This window comes from Terrapene carolina, unplaced genomic scaffold (genome assembly GCF_002925995.2).
Source record: "Terrapene carolina triunguis isolate 2854851 unplaced genomic scaffold, T_m_triunguis-2.0 Scaffold58, whole genome shotgun sequence".
Lineage (NCBI taxonomy): Eukaryota > Metazoa > Chordata > Testudines > Emydidae > Terrapene > Terrapene triunguis.
The window spans coordinates 12181947-12200828 of NW_020664409.1; the positions used below are offsets into that span (position 1 = coordinate 12181947).

Sequence of the window (18882 nt, forward strand, 5' to 3'; positions counted from 1 at the left end):
GCAAAGATAGTATTATTTATTGTGACTAGAATTTTAGACAAATCAAACTCTGTCTAAACTTGTTCAAAAGTTCAGCTAAGGAGGTACCTTCATATTTACACAACCTAGACCCAACCCTCAGCTCCCTCTCCCTGCATAGACGCCATCTCTCCCAACCCACACATAAGCTTTCAGATCTCTTGTTCCTCAAAACCCACAATGCACTGCTAGTTCCCTTCTTCACCCCACATCCTCACAAGCTTTCCAGCTCCTTCCCTACTAGTAACAGCCTTTTGGGTAAGCAGCAGCATTTTGAAATTCACTAATCTAAGCCTGATCTTCAGGAAAGAACACACACATACTTTAAATCATTGGTGGTTACGATGTGTCCACAACATTGTAGCTGCAAGCAAGCATTTGTATATGCAAAATGGGTAGTTGTGTGCATAACGTATGTACCCATCTGCTTACATAATCAGCCATTTTGCATGCACAAATGTGGGGTTTATGCAAACAACTTAGGTACCCACATTTGAAAATTATATGCGGGGTTTGTGTGTGTGTGTGTGTGAGAGAGAGAGAGAGAGAGTGCATAAGAAACAAACTCAGAGAAAAATAGTTCATTTCTGATGTCAGTAATGAAGTGGAAGATGTCATCTGAGTTCCATCAAAGGCTTCAACTAATGCTACTTTCATAAACAGTTTGTGGACACATTCATAAGCACCCATGACTTCAAATTTGACCATTTATATCTAACTCAAGAACTAATTTAACTTCTTTTTGTTTTACTGTCAAATCTCACATGTCCACTTATGACAGTACATTTCCACTCCCCCCAAAAAGGGATGAAATCAGACTACAGAAGTAATTTTATAGCAAAAAAACTTGAAAATAGAAAAAAAAATCCCCACAATTATCATAAAAGTCATTTCAGGAGAAATTTCTGGTAGCAAATAGCTTTTGCAAGGCTCCATTAAGATTTACTTCCCTGGTGAGTACTCTGAGCAACAGTTGGAGAGTAAGCAGGGCCGGCGCAACCCATTAGGCGACCTAGGCGGTCGCTTAGGGCACTACAATTTGGGGGGTTGCGACCACGGCGGTATTTCAGGGGCAGGACCTTCCACCGCCTCTGTGGGGGGCGGCATTTCGGGGCGGGACCTTCCGCCGCATAGAGCAGCAGAAAAGCTGGCGGCGCTCCTGAGAGTAAGCAATTTGAAATTTGTAGAGAATGGTTAGCTCATAGCCTCTGACTTATTTCCCCTTCCTATGAGTTTCCCCCATAATTTCCCAAGACACAGCAACTGCCATTGCACATAATATGATTGCTAACACAACAGATGCAGTTAGATAGTAATACAGTTGAGAAGAAACATGGTCTAGTGGTTCAAGCATGGGGATGGGACTCAGAAGTTATCTGGTTTCTATTCTTAGATGCTCTACTGTCTTGCTGTGTGTCCTCGGACAAGTAATTTAACATCTCTGTGCTTCAGACTTGGAAAAATGGCTGCTTTAGTGTATCTGGAGATGCATAATCTGAAATGCAAATATGCAACAGGAGGAAGAAATCTGCAAAGCAGTTATGCCAGAAGAACTTAGGGTGCTATCTAACAGCAAATTAGACTTGAGTTTGCAATGCGATATTGCAGGGGAAAAAGTACAATGCAGTTTCGGGCTGTATATGCAGAGGTGTAGTGTCACAAAAGAGCACTGTGATAATCCTCCTCTCTGTGATTCTCAGGCAACTGCATCTGGAATATTGTGTTCTGGGCACCAAATTACCATAATACTGTTGACAAACTGGAAGGAGTTCAGAGATGAGTAGGCCAGAGGGATTCATTTACTAGGAAAGATGCAAAATATTAATTATGTATAGCTTGACTGTGCTGTGACTAATGGGCACATTGTAACAGTCCACAAATATTTGAAGGGTGTAAATATCTAGAATGGAGCAAATATAACTTGGAGTAATGGGATGAAACTCAGAAGGGGAAATTTTATCTGAACATTAGAAAAAATGGCAAATCATTAGAGTGTGGAATAGACTCCCTTGGGAAATGATGGAAGCCTTATCTTTTGGCACATTTAAAACTAGACCAGACAAAGTTTTAGTAAGGGAATAATAGGAAACAAACCTGCACTGGCAGGAAGAGAGATTAGCTAACCTAATGTATACCTCTAATCTCTAGATTCTAGGATTCAGTTTCCCCATCTGTAAAATGGAGATAATAAACCTTAGCTATTCCACATTAGTACAGTGGGATTAATTCATTAATATTTGTAAAGTCTTTTGAAATCCTCAAATCAAAGGTACTATAGAAGTGCAAAATTTGATTATTATTATTAATCATCCTGTCTATCTAGAGAGAAAGACACATCTTGCAGCTACTGCACTGACCTGGGGTTCAGGAGTTCTAGGTTCAGTTCCTGGCTCTGCCACAGACTTCCATGAGGAAGTCACTTAATTTCTCTGTGCCTCAGTTCCCTGACTGTAAAATTGGAATAATTATACTTTTCTCCCACTTGTGTCTATTTAGATTGTAAGGTCTTTGAGGCAGAGACCCAGAGTAAGTACAGTGCCTAGCACAATGGCACACTAATCTCACTTGGGGTCCTAAATGCTTGAGTAAAAAAGAAAGAAAGAAATAAAAATAACAAATAATATCATGGTGTCAATAAAATGCGTGATGACCTAAAAATGTGTCAGTCTCACCAGGAACGTCAAAGTCTGTGCATCGTGGCATATATAGCCTGTGGCTGGCTGCACACATCTCAAATACCCAGTGACTAGATGAGTGGGCCCCAGTGCTTCTGAAGAAGTGAATAAAGGACATACAGATAGGTGTACTATTTTTGACAACATGAAAAAAGCAGCAGTCTATGATCCCATGCTGGGTATTTACAGCTTCTTGCTTGTGAGAGAAGATACAGGATAGGTATCTGATTGATCAAGTGATGCAAACTGTTGCTCCTATTAATATAATTGCAGCCCAGATGAAAGGAAGGCTTTGCAAAAGTTAGCTATTATTTTCTGAGGTCCCAGAAATGGGCCAGGTGCCTCACAAAACAGGTGAAGATACTCTCCCTGCCCCTTTTAATTACTGCTCTGGGCATTAGCAGCACTATGCTTGTCTTTGGAAGACTGCCTCCAAAGCAAATGATTTTAAAATCAGAGCACTAGGATGGAAAAGATTAGATTTGGGAGTAGGGCCTGTAGCCCTCCCCACCCACCCTCTCCAGCCATGCGACCTATGTCATAAGGATTTGTCCCTCTGCATACTTTTATAACATATTCTGGGTCAGGAGGACAATCTTATGGACCAGAGAGTGACTGCAGAGAATGTTTGTCTTTCACTGTGGAAATTGCTTTCATAGGCACTGACATCATGGTAACTTTGCTGAAGTTTATTCTACGCTGCTTTGCCGTATAAATTCTATTTCTGTGTAACCACCACTTTCCACGTACCATAATACATACCCCTCTTCTTCCTCATCTTTTATCCATCCCTTAAGTGACATAGATCATCTATGTGAAACACAAGGCTTGTCTACATGGATATCTAGTTTGCTGCAAGCTGGGATGTGCATCCACCCTGTGCTAGCCCTCTTTCGAAGAGGCTAAATCAGAGCTCATTAATGAACTGTTAATACAGGTCAGTAGGGTTCACATGGACAGCTAGTCTGCGGGAGATTAGTATAAAGTAGAATGACTCCCCTGCTTGCTGCAAACTACTTGTTCATGTAGACAAGCCCACAGTGTCCAAGGCAGTTTCTTTGCTCTATCTGTTTTCAATGTGAATTGGAGCCTTTTTCCCATTTTGAACACCCCTGCCTGGGTAATGTGGATTTTTCTCATCTCCAGAAATGCGTTTCAATTTAGCGTGTTGCTTAGCAGCCATGCATTACCAGATCATTCCATTTCTTCACAGTACTTTATGATCTTTGCATCCTTTTTGCTCCTTCATCAAAAGACTGTTGATTGTGATTCAGGGCTTACCAACAAATGGAAAGTGGTGAACCCTCAGGGATAGAAAATGGGCAGTGCTTTCACTAGTGTTTATATGGGCACGTTATGTAGGCAAAATACAATCTTCAGGAGCATCAAAGTCATTGGAGATAGTCATGATGGAAATAGATGTAACTGCAGGATGTTTATTTTCTTAGTGGTGGTGGCACTCTTTTGAGCCAAAAGGAACAGTCGAAGTTCAAGGGATATAAGGAAGAGGAAAGAGATGAAATTAAGCAAGGGAGAATTTAGGCTCAATAGCAGGACGAATGTCTAACAGTAGGGCCTACTAGACAGTAAAACAATTTCCCAAGGAAAATGGTCACTCAATAATTTATAATCAGACTGGAGATTATATTCTAGCAGTTGGGAGTTCTGAACAGTCTAGGGCACAATCTTTCATTGGCAGAAAGATGAATGAGATGATTTAACAAGTCTTTTTCATCTCTAAGTTATATGGTTCTGTGGAAACCACCATATGCAGTGAGAGCATCCTCCCTATCCAAAGCCCAAATCAGCGAATTAGTGAGGGAGATTAACTGGCAGTTGTGGGATGAAATTCGCAGCCTGTGGCCATGGGAGTTCAGCACAACCCACTGCTTTCACTGTGCCAATTTATGGACTGAAACAAAGCTTATTGCACCTCTCTGTTTCCTCTGCTGTAGAGTAGGCCACCCCCAATGGACTGTTCCATAGATTGTAGAGGGTGGGGCTTATCATGTGAGGTATTGAGGCCCTTTGGGAAGTCAAAGTGCAGTGCTCTGTACCTTGCAGGGCTGGGCCCATGGTGGCGAGGCTTCTAGTATAATTGTTCTAACAAAGAAGCTCCTATTCGCAGGAGGGCTAAAAGGACACTTCTGTGCTGTGGAGGCTGGCTTTTTTAGAGGCTGCATAGGAGTGAATTTCACCCTCTTTAATTTTTGTGTGTGTATATTTGCCTTCACACACATGTATGCATATATGTACAGCTAGATACATAGCATTTTGCAATTCCCCATCATTCAGGGAAATTATGTTTGGAAGTGATTTGTTCTTCCAGTTGGCACAGAACAAGCATTATGGGGGGAGGGAGCATATTCTCAGGGGCAGAGTTCAAATCACTGCACTTTCTACCCATAGCTCTTAGCAACAGCAGCCTGCCATAGGAATACTATAGCCGGGTACCAGGGGAGACCAGGCAGGTACCGTAGTTTAGAGAAGAAAATGGGAGGTTTTGCTGATAGGATGAAAATATTCAACCCTCCTAAACTTATGAGAAAGATAGTGAAAACACATGCAGTGATGCCTGCTACTGCTTCACCACAAAGAGAAAATATTGGTAATAATAGTAGAAATAATCTCTCTCCAGCTGCACATAATGAGGCTTCAATTGGACTTATGGGTTCTGGTGAAGTCACAAAAACCACAAGACTCAAGCTCATATGTTTGTCAGAACCTCAGCATGGAATCCTAATCTTAATGTATGTACTTTAGTGGGTATTGTCTATGGATGAATAATAACCAGACCTAAAATTAACCTTGTGCTTGAGTTAACATCTCTTTCTCTCTCATTTATCTGTCTTAGGTCCCCCCTGCTGTATTAGTAGTACTTCTTCACTGCCTCCTCCCCACACCTTATTTCTGATCCTTTTTACCATTTTATTTATTTTTCTTATTAGCCAGCAAGATATTGTAAATAAAACAACATCATTGGGCTTGATTCTCCATTGCCTTACATCTTATACCTGTGCCGAGAGGGTGTACATTGTTACCACTCTAACCTGATAGCATTTTACACCCATTTTGCAGAGGTGTACTTGGAGTACAGTGCAGAGGAGAATCAAGTCCAGGGAGGCTTTCTAGGATAATGTTGTCAATGGGCCAAATGCCAAGGTCCTGACCTGATTTGCTTCGATGCCAAGTAATGATTGAATCAGCATTTGCAGCAGGTGACTCTTTTTACATCCGTTTTCTAAGCTTGCACAGAAATCGCCATCCTTAATAAACTTTCTTGCACCTGTAACCATATAGCACTCAGTCATTTCAAGAGCGAACAGAAACCTTTCATTCTTATGCAGAAGCCCCTTGCACTCCTTAGTTACCTTGTAAGTAAAGGCACTGACTGTTCTTAGCATTCTATAGTTCACAAAACTACTTTAGCTGTTAGTCCTGATGTATTAATGCTGCATGCAGGGAAAGCTCATTACCAGTTTGTGCTTCTACAAATCAAGTTACATAGGCTGTTGAAATAATCACATACAGACCAAGGTTTTTGTGGTTCATTTTTTGAATACCCCCTGATGATGATATCAGATTCACCAAAAGGCTTTAATCTGAGCACCACAATATCCTACTATGTAAAAAAAAAACCAAACACTATCTTTGCCTACAAAAGAATAAAGCATTCGTTTTGTGTGATAACAATATGGGTGCTGAGACCAAAAATTCAAACAGGATTTTGCCTGAATAAAAACTAATTATGAAGTACAGTATTTGTTCTATGGAAATTAGTGGTTGGAGAGAATCTAGGGTGAAAGCCCCTCTGAAGTTATTTAGTCTCTCTTTGCCTTCCTTTTTCCCTCTGTAAAATGGAGGTAAGAGAACTTAGTTTCACAACACCCAGTTAATTCATTCATATCTATGAAGTTCATACGATCATCAGATGGAAGGCATATAGAAGTGAAAACCATTGTTTTTATGACTAATATATCCTGACTGCAGTATGTTTATGCACTTTGTATGTTGTTTAGTGGCTCAGGGTGCGAACCCTCATATCACAGGGTTTACTACTCACAGTTGGAGCACCTCTTTGTGGCCACATCTGAGGACTAGCTCCTGAACATTAACATCAAGTTTTTCACCACAAGGTTTAACGTTACCGCCAAAGTTTTAATCACAAATGGGCATTTACAAGTTCTTGTTATACAACACCTTCTGTTTAGATAGTGGTTTGTTCAATACCCATTGTGTCCTTTAATTCCTTCCTGTACCCTTGCATGTACATAGGTACTGGCTTTCCTTTTACTACAGTGTTCCGTCCTGCATACGTTGTCAATCTCAGCACATCTTTGGGGCTTTGATATTTAGGGTTCGGTGAGGTAAGGATGCAGTTACTGGCAGGCCCCTTATGGAGCTGTCTCCCAACCCCAGGGCTGTGCATATGCAAAAAGCCCACTTCCCCTCTTGGGGTCACCCTCTGGGTGAGTCCTTCCTGGCCCCCTTTCTGGAGGATTGAAACTTGAGCTCCCTTGGTTAAGGGAACCTACCTGCTGATTAGGGGTAAATGTTTCTAGTAGCACCCCCTCAGCTGTTTGCTCTATGTTGTCAGCAAGGGGCAAAGCTTCCTTCTCCCTGTCGGCCAGGTAATTTGCATGTTCACACAGACATACTGCTGGTTGTTTGGATGTGGACTTAAAACCACTGTAAACGCAAAGACTGGGCTCTGCCATAAAGAGACAGCGTCAATTTCTGCCAGCATGTTAAAACTGATGTCTTGGTGACCTACAGTTACCAACTTCTACTTCCACAAGGAATCAGATGTGTCTGAACCCACTAGGGTACTACAAAGATGTATTCACCGGCATCTGGCAGTCTACTCTCAGAATTTGAGAGACAGGCTGTTTGCCTGGATGGACAGGTGCTGAATCAGCTACTTTATCCTAGGTATTTGCCCACATGGGATCAGCATGATGATAGTCATGTGCTAACGACATTACTTCCTCAAGATGCTGAGTAGGCAAAGTTAACTGGTTACAGGGCTGCCTACATTCCATAAAGTTCCCTTTTCCCCTTCTGACGCCCCTTTTGAGACACCTTCCTCAGTGGTCGGTAAAGTGAGTTCAGGATTGTGCTTATCTGCAGAACTCTGGCAGTTAGCACTTGAAACAATTCTCTCAGCAAGCAATCTGCTACAATGGTCCCATCAGGAGCTAATTGGGCCAAATAACTCCTATGCCCTTCAGGCACAACTGCTTACTTGCAAACCTCACCAGGAAGCATCTTTCCTGAAGGAGCTTTCCCAAACAATAATCCATTTTTCATTGAGCTTTGATAAAAATGCAATACTGTTTAAACATGCTGGGCCTTATTCTCATTTACACAATGCTCTTTTACACCACTCTGGCAATTTAAAGGTACTTTAAAGTGGGTGTACAGTTCATTTGTTTCCACTGAAAGGCATCTTTATGCTGCCAACATGGTTTAAATGAAAATCAGGCCCACAACTATTTAAACCTCCCATGTGTGTTTGTACACAAATAGATCCATGATATGGGGGTGTACCTGCTGTAATGCTTTGTGTGTGTATGCAATTATCAGATTAGATCAAACACATGCTTGAAATGAGCAAGTTTAATTAATAAATGTATCCCCAGGCATTTGATGTGTAATACATGCAGAGACGGCACATTGCAGATGTGCATGAGCTACAGTTGTCCAAGTAATGGGATTATGTCTAGTTTAGTAGATGTGGTACCTGAACTAATTTGTTGAAAGCCATTCTATATCGAGTACATGTTTTCCATATTTCATGTGCAAATCATTATTACAGAAAGGTACAACCTAGGCCTTCAGGTGGGACTTTCTTTTTCTTTGTTGACCTGAATGGACAAAAGATTAAATGTATTTGGAAATCTTATTTAGGATGTTGGTCCTATAATAGGCAAAGTAGAATTTGAAAAGATGAGGGAGATCGGGGAAGGGTTTACAGTGGCTATAGCCACCCCAAAATTTGCCTTAACCCTCCCGTAGCCACCCCTCCCAGCACAAAATTCAACCATTGAAGAAAGGGTGGTATGGTATGGCATTGCCACGCTTACTTCTGTGCTCCTGCTGGCAGTGGCAATGCCTTCAGAGCTGGGTGCCTTGCCAGGAGTAGTGGCCACCACTCTCTAGCCACCCAGCTCTGAAGGCAAAGCGGAGAGAGCGGCAGCAGCTAGACTGGCACCCAGCTCTGAAGGCAGCGCTACCACCAGCAGCAGCAGAGAAGTCAGGGTGGCATATCGAGCATGGGCAAGGGGTGGGGGCATGGAAATAACAACAAATGGGAGGAGGGAGCATGCAGGGCGAGAGATTGGGAGGAGTGTGCATAAGGAAGGGGGATCACAGGTGGGGAAAGGTGACTAGGCGAGGGGAGGGGGATCACAGAGGGGGGAGTTGGGGCTTGGTTAGGGGAGGAGAATCACGGGGGAAGGATGCATAGCGGAGGGGGCAACACCAACAGAGGAAGGGGGGCATGGTTAGGGAAATGGGGAGCATGGACAAGGGGTGGAAAGCCCCAAACAGAGAGGAAGTGTGAATGGGGGAGGAGTTCCAGACAAGCAGGCATCATTCAAGGAGGGGATTGGCATGTGGTGGAATGGTAGTGCGCAGCCCGGTGCGGGGCACTGCACACCACGAGGGTGGCACAGGGGCGGGGGGCTGCAGCAGAGTTGGGAGCCCAGGGGATACTGCTGCTGTTAGCGGGGTGGGCAGGGGCCAGCAGACGCTGTGAGGCATCCAGTCCCGACAATGTGGCAGTCTGAGGGTACCAGCAACAGGCTTGCCAGGCACTGAGCTGAGCTGTGCTGCAAGCCAGCACGTGGTGTGAGGTGTGCTGGGCTGTCCTCAAGCCGCAGGTCTGGAGTCCAGGTCAGCTCCAGGCCCCTTTCCATGAAGAGGCAGCAAGGGGCCGGAGCCCCTTCCTGGGCCCTGCATGGGGACAGGGGAGCTTCAGTGCTCCCATATGTGTGCCCACAAGATGTAAAGTGCAGCCCCTGAAATTTTCTGTCTAGCCCACATCAGACACACACACACACAGACACACAGACACACACACACACAAACCCCCAGGAAGAGGCTGGCACTGCCCCTGAGAGTTTTTCTTGGTTTGGCAAAGGCAGAGCCTAGAGAAAAGAGGCAGATTGGGAGCTGGAAGCAAAGGGAAAGAAATGATGCTGATTAGTTAGAAAATACACATTTAAAGTCAATAAAATTTAAACTTTAGGTCCAAATTAAAATTAGGAGGGGACCAAACTGCTCAGGAGATTGGTAATGGGCCAGGGATCCTTTCACGCCTAGGTCACCAATTCTAATCTAGCCCATAGTAGTAGTCATGAACACAGGTCATGGCTATTTGATGACACACACACAAAAGACATTTCCTACTCTAGAGCTCTTGTCATCTAAGTCAAACAGAAGTAAGGTAGACAACACACACTGGAAAGCCCAGATGAGGGAATAACTACAGTAGGGAGGATTTTTTATTCTTATTATGTTATGTTTTATATTATGTACTCCTTGAGGGGATCCTGGAAGGCAAGGAGACTTTAGGAGACATATGAATGAAAAAGTAATTAGTGGCTTGGCTTGACCTATGCACAAAGAGTTATTGGCCTCAATCCACTTCTTAGGGCCACAGTCACGTGTCTCTATCACATAAATTGCCATCACAATTGGTATTAATTAGTATCTTTATTTCAATCTCATAGAGAAGCCAAAGATTTAGTGGTCATGGAGGCTGAAATTCCCCCGAAGAGATCTACGGGTTTCCTATTTGATGTATCGCAGTGTATTGTGCTATTGGGCCTGTATTTAAAAATGTAAGGACCCTGAAAGAGGTTGAGATTTTTGCTGACACAAGAGCAGGGGTGAAAGTAACTTAAATGACTTACTGGTATGCAGGCCAGCCGGGGTCCTGGGCAAGGTGCGGGGGGGCAGCTCTGGGCCCCTGGAAAGGGCGGGGCTGGGGCCAAAATCCCCCAGGTGTGGTAGCAGCAGCCGGGAGCCCCAGGTCCTTTAAATCACCACCGGAGCCCCGGGGTAGCAGTGTCATCGGCTGGGAGCCCTGGGCCCTTTAAATAGCCAGTGGAGCCCCGGGACCCTTTTAAATCGCCAGGCCCCGGGGCAGCTACCCCTTTTGCCCTCCCCTTCCTCCCCCCATCAGTGGCCCTGCCAGTACGGTCGGCACTTTCTTGCCAGTACGCCGGACCGGACCGGTTTACTTTCACCTTTGCACAAGAGTATTTTTGAGGTTTATAACATATGGTAGAAAGTAAAAGAATAATTTCAGTGAAACAGAAATACCTAAAAGAACATGGGTGTAGTTTAGAAATAGTTTGACTATGTTAAATGATTTTAGTAATGCAGTGAGAAGCACAGTGTTCCTTCTTGTAAAGAAAAGATTAGGAAGGTGTCTTCAGCATATTTTGGTCTCTTGCAGGGAGGCAGAATGCAGTGGAATTACATCAGGGATGAATTTGGCCCTGTATTTTTTAGAATGTGGTGACTCTCACTTCATGTGGCTCTTCATATTATTTTTGTGACTATTGCATGTCACATTTGTCACCTGCAGCCCCCAAACAAGAGACTTACAGTAACATTTTCAAAAGCACCTAAGTCCTATTTTCAAAAGTGACTTAGGCAACTAAGTCCCATTAACTTTGAATGGGGTTTTAAAAATGTTACCATTAGTGATTTACTGCAAGAGGGAAAAGTGACTATTTACAATGCTTCCAAAATATACCATAATTTTGTGCATATAAAAAGTTCAAGGCTAAGTTTTTACTCCCTGATCTCACTCAGAGCAATCACATTAGACTGCTTCACACCACACTAGACTTGCTTCACTTGTTCTTTCAGCTCCAGGTTGAGGGAAAATTAGAAAATCAAGGTTATTCTTAGTTCTAACATTTATAAAACTGTGAATGCACACAAAACAGGCTTTATGAAACAGGAATGAAACTGTAATACACATTTATGTATCCATTGTACATTCCGATCACTTTGAATCGGTGACACAATTTTCAAAAGCTTTCAGCATAGCTCTAACTCTGCTCCTAATTAATTTCAGTGGGAATAAAGTTGGGCCAATGTTGAGTACTCTTTAAAAACCTCATGCTGAATATATAAAGGGTAAAGTATTTGGAAGAATTCATTCAGTAAAATACTGTTATTTGTTCTTATCCAAACCTAATACTATAAAGAGTATTACCACAGACTGTGTCTCAAGTGATATGCAGGGAGGAGATGTGTTTGACAATAGGACTGAACATTTATACAAAGGGTTCTCAGGACATGCTGGCCCCTTCTCACATTCTCTACTTACTGAGCTCTTGGGAGTCCGTGTAAGTATCAGGCTCTGAACTGAATTCTGAGATGGTTGCCCCAGTTCTGGAAGATGTTTAGAAACAGCATCTTGGTTTCCCTGGCAGTACTGTGAGATCACCCTTTCCTATTCTGTGTCACATGGATTGAGCTCTCAGCTGAACACTGTGCCTATTATAGAAGGTGTAAATAGGGGAGACAGACCACACATGTGCCTTCTCAAGGACTTATAAAACCACTTTGATTTTTAGAAGAGTTATAACCATTAAAGGAGTAAGTTTCATGAAAGAAATGTTACTAGTTATCCCAATACTGAATATGGGAAAGAGAACAGCAGCCTGTCTTGATGAAATATTATACCATTTTTGCAATAAAAAGTGGAATCATTTTTTTCTACACCATTTTGCCATGAATTATTTATGTTTAAGATCTAGCAAGCCTCTTTTCTCCTGGCTTAAGTGTTCACCTCTTATTTATTCTTCAAACAGGCAAAGAACTCCAAAATAAAATAAAATATATGGGGGTGAGTCACCAGGAGGAAACAATCTGAATACATTAAGCAAAAGATGTCACCCATATTTATATGGATTAACTCCTTGACACTGTCCATCTGAAATTCCTGAATAAAACTGGTGGTTCTTGATGCCAAGCTTTGCTCCAAATAAACCCACCAGCTTTGACAATATAAAATGCTGACATTTCAGTGTATCAGAATGAAGCATTTTCCCCTGGGCTGTGCCATAACCATTACAACTGATGAGGATAATGATGAAATCAGGACTGGAGGGTTTTAAAGTTCCTCATGGGCCAACATTTTTCCAAAAGACAATAGTGTGATGCTGGTATTTAATTTAGTAAAGAACTTATTAGGGCCACAATTTACTTCTGTGCCAGGTGTGAATGGCTAGAAGTTGTGCTATGTGTTTGTTTCATTTCATATTTTTGGTGGCTGGACAAAAACAGGCCAGATTGTGGCTGGCACTTGTGTTGGGTGCACAAGGAAGTGGGGAAGGTGCCTGCACCTTAGATGGGCAGTATTACATGCTCCTAGCTACCAGCAAGGTGTCATGGCTTGGTTGTGGGTGGCCAAACCTAGAAGTCGGAGCCAGAGTCCGCAGTCTTGAGACAGGAGTCAAGAGTCAAGGCTGGGTCGGGATATTGGGAGGTCAGAGGCAGCAGACAGACAAACTGGCAGTCAAAAACCACAAGTCAGATGCCAGGAGATCAAGCTGGGTCAGAATCAGGAGTGCAAGTAGAGTGGTACCTTCCAGTATGCAGTACCAGCAAGAGATTTTTAGCAGGTATGGGGTACCGGGAAGACTTGGAGCTAGCCCCCCACTCCGGGGGGTGGGGCTGCGCTCTGCTCCTTAAAGGAACAGAATGCGGCTAGGGAGGGCATTCATTCTTTATATGGCTTTAACAGCACAATACATATGCTAACAAACTTAAACATAGGCTCTATTTAAGTTTGTTAGCATATGTATTGTGCTGTTACGTTGGTCAGGAGTCCTCAAGGGGGGCGGAGGGAGGGAAGGTGTTTAAACAATGTTTTTGATTCTGTTTCTCCCCATTGATCTGAATTATCCATGACATCCATACTGCATCACATCAAGTCCAAATCATTAGAGGAATGTCTCTGCTTGCACTGACCAGAGGATGTTTGGATTCTGATGTCAGCCCAGTCCTGCAGCCTGATGGAAATCAGGTGTTGTCCCCCATGTACATAAAATTCTTCTTTGCAGCCAAACTAGTCTAACATTCATTTTGTTAACTGGAACTGGAGCAGCAAAACAAAGAAAACAAGTGCCTCATTGTCCAGTTTTGTGGGTGAGAGAACTATAAGTGAAGATTATAATGCCAGACACTGATGGCCTTAAACCAGCTGCCTCAGGAATCTGAAAGAACTTTGCTGAAAATATGTTCCTCATCTTAGCAACGGAGCTAAGACTTATCACACATCTGCCCACCTTTAGTAAAATGAAGCTCCTTCTGATCTGACAGCTCAGGTATTGTCAGTTTCCTCCAGAACAATTTACAAATTTGGAACCTAATCCTGTAAACCCTTAATCATTTGATCAATCCCATTGAAGACAATGGGACTATATGCATGATTATGGACCACTTTTGTGGACTGGTAAGAGTTTCAGGAGTCTGTTCCTATAAAGGAAGTTGAATCCCCCATTGAAATGCAATGTTTGGGTACAATACCATAGAGCAGTTTAGGATACAGTTCTATTTAAAATTTGTCTTTTAATAAGTCATACATATGCTGAAACGGCTCCTCACCCAACTCCCATATTCCATTAAAACAGACTGAATACTACATATGTGGGGGGAAAGTGAGTAGTTAAGCATGTTGAGGTTTGTATATACAAAGGGGGGGGGGGTTGGATAGGGATGGGGAGAGCATGGGGGCCCTGGGCTGGGGCAGGGATGAGTCACATGGAGGGTCACGTGGGGAGGTCACGTGCCCCACCTTGTGTCCCTCCCATGAGTGCAGTACCAGCAAGAAATTATTTCTACTTGCACCACTGGTCAGAAGGCCAGGAGATCAATCAGGGGAAGCAGGAGCAGGCATAGCTAGCAGGAAGCACAGGGGGCACAGTCTGGACCAAGATGAAACCCAGTTGTTCAGATGGGTTCCTGTTCCTGACGCTAGCTTACGTAGGGCCAGCAGGTCCATCAGCCACTCTGGGACTCCACCACTTGGACCTCAGGGGCGGAGCCTCACACTGGGGCTGGGCTTCAGGGGTTTCAGGTAAGCTATTGCCAGCAGGCTGCCAGGTGGAGGGTTGGAGCATGGCTGCTCCCATGAACCTTGCAGGCCCTGGTTTGAGACCTGTGGGTCGTGACAAAAGGGATTGGTATGAAGAAGTAGTCATTCTCCTCTCCCTCCCCCCATTGCTGATCAGGTGTGGGAGAAGCATGCTGCACCATAGGAGGTGTATAGATGGTGTGCTAGGGTAGTCAACACACTTCTTGGGGACTTGGGCAATATTGCATTCCATCTGCACTGCTCTCCTTACAGTGGGAAGGGAAGTGCAATTTTTCTAGGCCATTCTATGTTCATATTTTCTTACCCAGCTATCTCAGTGTTACTATTTTATGGCAATTTTGTCTTCTTGATTTTAGATGAAGATCTTTGACAAAAATAAAGATGGACGATTGGATCTGAATGACCTGGCAAGGTATTTTTTAATGGTACCGTTTTGGTTTAGCAGCTTCTAGTGGCAGACCTGGGCAAGCTGATGGTTTATACTGCGGAGGCCTGAGTTTGAATTCTTCCTACGTTTCAAGTGAAACCAGGCTGTCTAGGTGTTTCTACAGCATGGTCCCGTTACCACAGCATCCACGTGCTTGCTGCATTAGAGCTCTAGGGAAGGCCAGGATTTGCCTCCCCCTCACTAACATGCCCTAGAATACTTTGTACTGGCTGAAGAGGTGCTTCAAAGGAGGTAACATGGCAGCCGATGGAAAGTATTAGAAGGTTCTGGACTGTGTGTATAGAGGTGCAGTCAAGGCATTACTGAATATATAGAGAGAGGTGCCTTGACCTCGCCTCTACCCATATAGATTCATAGATTCATAGATTCATAGATTCTAGGACTGGAAGGGACCTCGAGAGGTCATCGAGTCCAGTCCCCTGCCCGCATGGCAGGACCAAATACTGTCTAGACCATCCCCGATAGACATTTATCTAACCTACTCTTAAATATCTCCAGAGATGTTATATATATATATAGATAGATATATATAAAGTGGCCCCCTTGTAACATGCATACTTAAAGCTGTCTCTTAATGAGGAGAAAATATATTCAGCCAGGCCTTGACTATGCCTCTATACACACAGTCCAGAATCTTTTAATACTTTCCCTCAGCTGCCATGTTACCTCCTTTGAAGCACCTTCTTGGCCACTACAAAGTGTGCGTGTGTGTATTCAGTTGTGCCTCTACCTCACCTTTGTCCATGCACCCCAGAATCCTTTAATACTTGCCATTAACATTTAGCTGAGAATAATAACCCAGAATCCTTTAATACTTTACTTTCTGAGACACACATTGAGAGAGAGAATGAAAAATACCATAGGAAGGCCATTATTCCAGCTTCCTCTTAGATATGACTCTGTAAGTGGTCTGCTTATAACACATATGCTAGCTGACTCTTAGTAAAATGAATTTAGTAGATTCCCTCCAGCTCAGAGTGAACATTTGTCATTTGTCACATCACAAAACCTCAGTGAGGGCACAATTTGACATGATTGGCATTCTGTGCTCAGGGGAAACCCAGAGCTGGAATAGTTGCTCGAAAGAAGGGCTTTTAATAGTGCTTTAAGGGGAAATTTGTACATTGTTAGTGCTCAAGACAGTATTATTTTGTCCTTTTTTCACAACCAGGGAATTCATCCATGAGAAGATCTCTCTCTCTCTCTCTCTCTTTTTCATATATATATTCCACTGATTCCACTTTAAAGAGAGAAAGAGCATTTCCTTTAATTCAGCACAGCAATCCAGTTACAGAGGAGTAACTGGACAATACCTCTTGCTTTTAAGGCTAACCGCCTCCACTGGTCCTAGCACTGGAAATGTTCTGTAAGCATAGGCACCAACTTCTCCTGGTGCCGGTGGGTGCTCAACCCCCTAGTCAACCGACTCCACCCCTGACCCGCCCCCTCCCTTCCCTGCTCCGCCTCACCTCCATTCCAACCCCTTCCCCAAAGTCCCCGCCCCAACTCCACCCCCTCCCTGCCCCATTGGACTCCTTCCCCAAATCCCCGCCCCAGCCCCGCCTCTTCCCCACCTCCTCCCTAAGTGTGCCACGTTCCCGCTCCTCCCTCCTTCCTCCCACAGCTTATTACGCAGCGAAACAGCTGTTTTGTGGCAGCAAGCGCTGGGAGCTAGGGGGAGAAGTGGGGACGCGGCATGCTCAGGGGAGGAGGCAGAGGTAGAGGTCAGCTGGGGTGGGGGGGCGGGGCGGGGAGTTTGGTTGCCAGTGGGTGCAGAGCACCCACCAATTTTTCCCCGTGGGTGCTCCAGCCCTGGAGCACCCACGGAGTCGGTGCCTATGTCTGTAAGGGTCATTAACATAAAGGAGTCCATTTTCAGAACAGTGAGCCATGGGATTCGTACTACAACTCCCCACAAACAGAGAGGGATTTATGGTCACATCACCCACAGATCTCTCGGAAAGTACCTCCTTCTTAAGACTGCTGTAACCTACAATCTTCTTGCCTTCTGGACAAGTAGAACTAATACGATAACCAAAAAGATAATAATTTAGATCTCTCCTTTTAGGATTTTGGCACTCCAGGAAAATTTCCTCCTTCAATTTAAAATGGATGTAAGTAGCACTATTTTCTAATGAATTTGTTTTACTTTTTTCAGCTGAGATAACTCAGCCCTAGCCTCAACCCATTATCATTTTTTCCCCTGCACTCAGGCTTGTAGTAAAGAAGAAAGGAAGAACGATTTTGAGAAAATCTTTGCACACTACGATGTTGTGAGTTCTGTGGGGTGTTTTATTCTACTGCAGTTTAAGTGGCACATCTGGACTTGGACTCGCATTCATTCCCATGCAATGTAGCATTGGGTGATGCTGTATTGTTAGGGGTCTCTTTCTTCAGGGGAAGCAGTGTTTATAGAATCACAGAAGCAGTGCTGGCCTTAGCTCTGTGTCCGTCAAGCAGTTTTGCACCACATGCATGCCTCACCCCATCAACCAGAATGCCACCTTCAAAACCCCATTCATAGCTCTTTTGACTGCAGGACCAGTGGGGCACAGCAGAGACTGAATTCCCTAATTGTCCTATATCACTTGGAAAGTGGCATGTCAGTGCCATTTCCTGCCTTCACAGGACTTGTAGGGTAGTCACCAAAGAGCCTCACAAACAGCTGAGGGAAGATGTCATCACAGTTTATGGGGAGAGGAGAAATCACGTGCGATGGTTCGGAGGATAGGATTTTACAGATACATGGAGTTTGGGGGGACCTGATGGGTAGAAAATATTACTATATTTCTGACTTGGTGAAATGCCTTTAATGTTTCCTCTGTCTTTCAGAGTAAAACAGGAGAACTGGAAGGTCCAGAAGTGGATGGGTTTGTCAAAGATATGATGGAGCTTGTCAAGGTGGCTTCAGGATTCTTTGCATTTATTGTTTCCCATATTTTTCATAGGAATGATATGTTCCTGATTTGCACAAACCTTTGAAAATCTGGAATCAAATTTAGTCATAAGAAGAAATTAATTTCATGGTCTCCGCATGAACACTGTTGGACCTATGTCCATGTCACACTAACACTGTCAGACACACAGTCTGGTATAATTCAAAATGACCAGCAGTTTCTTCTTAATAGAGGCCTAAGATAGTTTATGTTCTAAATTAGACAGACAATGCAGTTCAACAAACACTAGTTGAAGGTTCAGTCTCTGACTGGTACATATACACACTTTTTTCTTTGGTCAAATTCATGTAGGATTCAATGATTGAAGGGCACTGATTTAGCTGTCAGGGGTAAAGGGGAAAGAGGGGAATCTTGCATGGACAGTACTTCGGTCTGTCTTTTCTTATGAGTTCCATTATGAGTGCAAAGGAGTCCAATCCTATGAGGTGCTGAATGCTCAGTTCCCAGGGAAGTCATAAGTAGAGTGAGTGAATAATTGATTTTTTGATTTGGTGAACAAACCAAAAAATCTGGGGGATAAAAGTGGTTAGTTTCAAACTGAAACTGAATTTTTTTCAGTTTTTCTTGCAGAAACAATAAAATGAAAATATTTTGTTTGGGTCACACAGAATGTTTCAAATGGTGATTTGAAATGATATTTGCTCCAGGTAAGACTGA

At 43.5% G+C, this 18882-nt stretch overlaps 1 protein-coding gene across 1 annotated transcript in view; it reads left to right on the top strand.

The window, feature by feature from the left end:
• The window catches only part of SCGN (secretagogin, EF-hand calcium binding protein), a 49191-nt gene that overhangs the window by 24196 nt on the left and 6113 nt on the right, over positions 1-18882 (top strand). Inside the window, exons 7-10 of the mRNA XM_024209542.2 lie at positions 15177-15232; positions 17337-17382; positions 17482-17541; positions 18101-18169. Coding sequence (XP_024065310.1) covers positions 15177-15232; positions 17337-17382; positions 17482-17541; positions 18101-18169 — 231 coding nt within the window. The remainder of the gene's footprint in view (positions 1-15176; positions 15233-17336; positions 17383-17481; positions 17542-18100; positions 18170-18882) is intronic.